This window comes from Setaria italica, chromosome II (assembly GCF_000263155.2).
Source record: "Setaria italica strain Yugu1 chromosome II, Setaria_italica_v2.0, whole genome shotgun sequence".
In the NCBI taxonomy this organism is placed as follows: domain Eukaryota; kingdom Viridiplantae; phylum Streptophyta; class Magnoliopsida; order Poales; family Poaceae; genus Setaria; species Setaria italica.
Genome location: NC_028451.1, coordinates 27,329,549 through 27,334,185, shown reverse-complemented (window position 1 = coordinate 27,334,185; position 4,637 = coordinate 27,329,549). Strand labels below are relative to the sequence as shown.

The following is a 4,637-nucleotide window of genomic DNA, read 5'->3' as shown; positions in this document are numbered from 1 at the left end:
AGGAGGGACCGACGGCGGCGGAGAGCGAGCGAGCGCGAGGAAGCGGGCGAGACGACGGACCGACGGCGACGAAGAGCGGGCGAGAGCGAGGGAGCGATGGCGGCGAGAGCGGGCGAGAGCGAGTGACCGGGCGAGAGCGTCTGCGAGCTGGATAAGGACGGGAGGCGAGAGGGAGAGGAAACGACGCATCTCGCGTCGGTGGGCAGCCGGACGAACGGCTTGGGCTGAAAAGCCTTCAGCCCAGCCGAACGGGCTGGTTATCTTATTAGAACTTCAGCACATGCATTCTCAGTACATTAGACGTCTACAACTTGTGCATCATGATCCCTAGCATCGCCCGTGGCAAGCGACCTACAGGGCAACCAGGTGAAGCAAACGCACTGCTGAGAGCCTGAGACATGTCGGCGACATGCATGGCAGGAACATCATCCAAATATGCATTATTGGCATTTGATCAAATTCGGGACAGTTGCATATAAGATCCAAGGTCCTCATAAATTGTTTACCATCAGTATCTTAGACTTGGAACAAAGGAACGCCAAGTTTCAGTATTGCTCCATGTTTGGATACGGCAGTGATCTGACACATTCATCAGCCACAAGAGCCATCGGAATCAGTAATTGATTGATGTCACACCACGAGAACTAAATTAGATTCAAGTTGCTAGAAATGCAAAACCTTTTTACCAGTTACTCTGGAATTTTGGATGATCTTCTATTTCATAGGAAAGCTACCTTTTCCTTATCCAGTTCCACAAATTTCACTGGATTTCAGCAAGGCTATCAAGCTTACAAATTTGTTTGACTTTGACAAAAAAAAACGTACACAAGATCCACTGGCATTTCTTCTAGAATACACAAGAAGTTAGCAAATATGTTTGCTTGTGTGGAAGTTTGCGTCATTTCAATCAATGAATCAAGTTCACTTTTTTTCTTGGAACAGTATATTTGAGTTCATAAGCGACATTCACCGGCAAATAGTTTTCGGATATTTTGCCCTTCTATAACAAACAATGGGACAATGGCTTAAGGAGGTAGAGTAATTTAGTAAATTGCAGGAATTCCTCTACTTAATATTAGTCCAGTTAGTCTCTTTTTGCTCACAGATATAACTTAGTTTATTTGACTAGAAACAAAGCAGTACATACATAATACATTGCCACATAGCAAAACAGAGTTCTTTTAGTTTAGTTCTTTAGATCTGTCACAGGTTCTGGATCAGTGATTTTCTTCATTAGTCCATTTCAATAACCTACTGTTACCACATTAGCATGCCAAAATAGAGTAGGAACATAACAACCAAGAATCACCAGTAAGGCACAAACTACTAGCAACTCCTAGGCCAGATGCACTATGCTAAACATTTGAGAACCTATCGCTGAGCCTAAAAACCATACATTACATCACAGCCAAACAAACAAGCAGCAGCAAAAGATCTGACCATAGTAAGCTGACCATATTAGTATTTATTTACTAATATGGAAATAGGAGATGAAGCAGATGAGGGGTGACAATTTTCAAATTATAAAATTGATAATTTTGTATTTCTCATCCAAACTTGTTTATATTATCTAAAAGTTTGAGTTAATTAGAAAGACCTTCCTGCGTGCTCTAAGAAAAAGCTTGACTAAATATACTACTGTGATGGCCTCTTTTGCACTAATTCTGCCAGAAGGCCCAGAAAGCATGGTTATACAGATCTACTGCAGCACATGATATCAGTAGTGAACATAGATCATCATGCTGATGAGACTTGTATCATCAATAGTCAATCATAGGTTAAACTAATCGGTTACCATCATTATCTTAGAACATAGGGACACTGAGTTTCAATATTACTCCATGTTTAGATGCGCAATGGTGGCCTGATACATTCATCAGTCACAAGAGCCATCGGAAGCAATAACTGATTGATGTCACACCTTTGAAGCTGTTCTACCAGTTACTCTGGAGTTATGGATAAGCTCCTCACTTCCCTCATCCAGTTCAAATTTCACTTGATCTCAGCAAGGCTATCAAGCTTACAAAATTGTACGACTTCGACCAAAAAGCTTAGATGCATTTCTTCTAGCAAGGAGTTGGCAAAGATGTTTGCTTGTCTGTAAGTATGCATCATTTCAGTAATTGAATCAAGTTAAACTTCTTGTGTAACAGTATATGTTGAGTTCATTAGCAACACCCCTCTTCATGAGTTCATTAGCAAATAGTCTTCGGGCACTTTACCCTTCTATAACAAGCAATGTGACAAATGGTTTCAGGAGGCACAGCTATTTAGTAAATTGTAGGAATTCCTCTTCTACAGACATAGAAAGTTTGATATTTGGCACAGGGTTAACTTTAATCCCTTCTTAATATTGGCAATGTCCACAACAAAGTTCTTTAAATTTAATTCTTCAAATTTGTCACAGATGCCAGTCTGCCAGATCGGTGGTTCCTTCATAATCTATTTCAATCACTACTCTTGCCAGATGAGTGTGCAAAACTCAAGCAGGACAACAACAACCAAAATCACTGGTAAGGCTAACTCTTAAGCCAGATGCTACTAAGGCTAAACGTTTGAGAAGATATCGTCTGAGACTACAAACCATACATTACATTACAGTCATACAGTCAAACAAACAACAAGTAGCAAAAGATCTGACACTATTAGCTGCCTCTAACAAGAACAAAACTAAAATGAAATTCACACCTTGGCCCAAGCTACGACGAGAAGCTTGAATCCAGCGGTCACCAATCGAGCTGCTCAGTCGAAATCCGGCACCAAGATCGCCTTCTCCGCCACTTCCTCGTCGTCCTTTCCGTCGCCGTGCGCGCGCCCCGGTTCACTGACCCCTTCTCGGACCCCCTCGACGCATCCACCCTCCTTCCCCAGCTCCTTCTCCCCGCTCCCTTCCCCGACCACCACGACTCCATCCTGCTCTTCCCCGCGCCCGCCGACCACCACCGCGTCCTCGCATCCGCCTCCGCGCCCTCCGCCAACGACCACGACCTCATCGGCGCCGCCGCCGTCGCCCATGACGCCGCTGGCAACAAGGACGTCGGCGTCGGGGACGGCCCCGCGGGCGGGCCCGGCATCATCCACGCAGCCGCCTCCACGTGGTGCCGAGACGCGGCCCTCCTCGTCCTCCTCGTCGGAGTCGTCGGAGAGGGGGAAGCGGGGGAAGCGAGCGAGGCGGGAGGAGATGGCCGCGGCGGCGAGGGAGAAGGCCTCGGCGATGGACTCCGGCGGGAGCGCGCAGTCCTCGAGGCCCGCGTCTTCCAGCCGCGGGTGCCGGATGGGCACACCCCCGCTGGCGAGGAGCTCATCTTCACCCGACATTCGATTCGCCGCCCAGTGCCCACGCAGAGGCTTCGAGAAGAGGAGCCAGGGCGGTGGGTAAACAAACTTGGCAAGCCTGGCGGCGGTGGAAGTACACCGTCGGAGGCTTGCAGGCCTCCTCTCTATCTTACGGAAGACAGAGCAGGGATGGAATTTTTTTATTTTTATTTTTTTTACGATTCTGCGTAAACAAATAGTCAAATAAAAATTTGAAAAAATGAACCTATGCCGTCGGACCAAACGGTAATACGGTCCTTTCGCCGGTTTGAAACAGTGGAAGGGTGTCGGCTGGCACGTGCAGCCGTGTTTCGCCAGCTGAAACAACGGTATGGGCCTTACCGCCGTTTCAAGTGGCGGTAAGGACCTGCAGCCGGGTTGAGGATGCTATAGCCAGTTGAAACGGCTATGAGTACCTAACCATTTTAGCCAACTATAATTCTTTTTTAATTATTTTTCTTTCATTTTTTATGACATTTATGAAAGTAAATTATGTAGTTCCATTGCAATACGTAACTTCGTAATTTGAGGTTATACCTCTGTTTTAAATATTGTTCCTTTAATTTTTTAATGATATTTTTAAAGTAAAATATGTATAATTTGAGTAGACTGCATATGACCACACTTCGTACGCTATACAATCGTTCACATGAAAGACCTCACAGACACATCCACTAGATCTCTATCAACATCGAAATCCCTATAAAGCCACCTGCATATGCCTCTCAAATCCTCTCTCTTACTCCTGGTAAATACTTGCAGAAATACGAAAATCCACTCAAATGTACCCCTTCTGGACCATATCTAACCTCCTCCGGATCATAGAACACTTGAAAATATAAACTATCTACATGTCTGCCAACATATACGAAATGAGCAGTCCAAATTACTCTCAATAACTTAAATCAGTTAACTAGAACGACACCTTCATTTCAATAAACGATGGAATCATTTAATTCTATTATCCGCACTAACAACTATTTAAGAGTAAACCAACCTTACGAGCTAAATTTATTATAGGCATCTACCCAGGACAATATACACGACAAACACAAAGGTTCTCACTAAATCTAATAATTCCAACTACCCCTATAACAACTACATTGTCAACACCTAAACAAAATATAACCCTAGCAATGCAAATAATATTCATCTAAATTTAATCTACATAAATCAACAAACTAAATTTAATGTGGACTAAATACCTAAGCTAAATCCACTATACTGACTATGCTACATTTTCCTATGTCTAAAATCCGCTAGATTTTTTTAAGTCTCATATCCACTAAACTAACTACTAGATCTATGTACTACTAACTATC

The 4,637-nt window shown here is 43.9% G+C and overlaps 1 protein-coding gene across 5 annotated transcripts in view; it reads right to left on the bottom strand.

The window, feature by feature from the left end:
* The window catches only part of LOC101766569, a 7,268-nt gene extending 3,831 nt beyond the window's left edge, over positions 1-3,437 (bottom strand). For 2 of the 5 annotated variants that reach the window (XM_012843334.2, XM_022824531.1), the window contains exon 1: positions 2,689-3,437. In XM_012843334.2, coding sequence (XP_012698788.1) covers positions 2,743-3,318 — 576 coding nt within the window. In that variant the 5' untranslated portion in view covers positions 3,319-3,437 and the 3' untranslated portion in view covers positions 2,689-2,742. The other 3 variants (XM_022824535.1, XM_022824532.1, XM_022824534.1) reach the window with 3 other exon arrangements.
* Between the last annotated feature and the right edge of the window lie 1,200 nt (positions 3,438-4,637).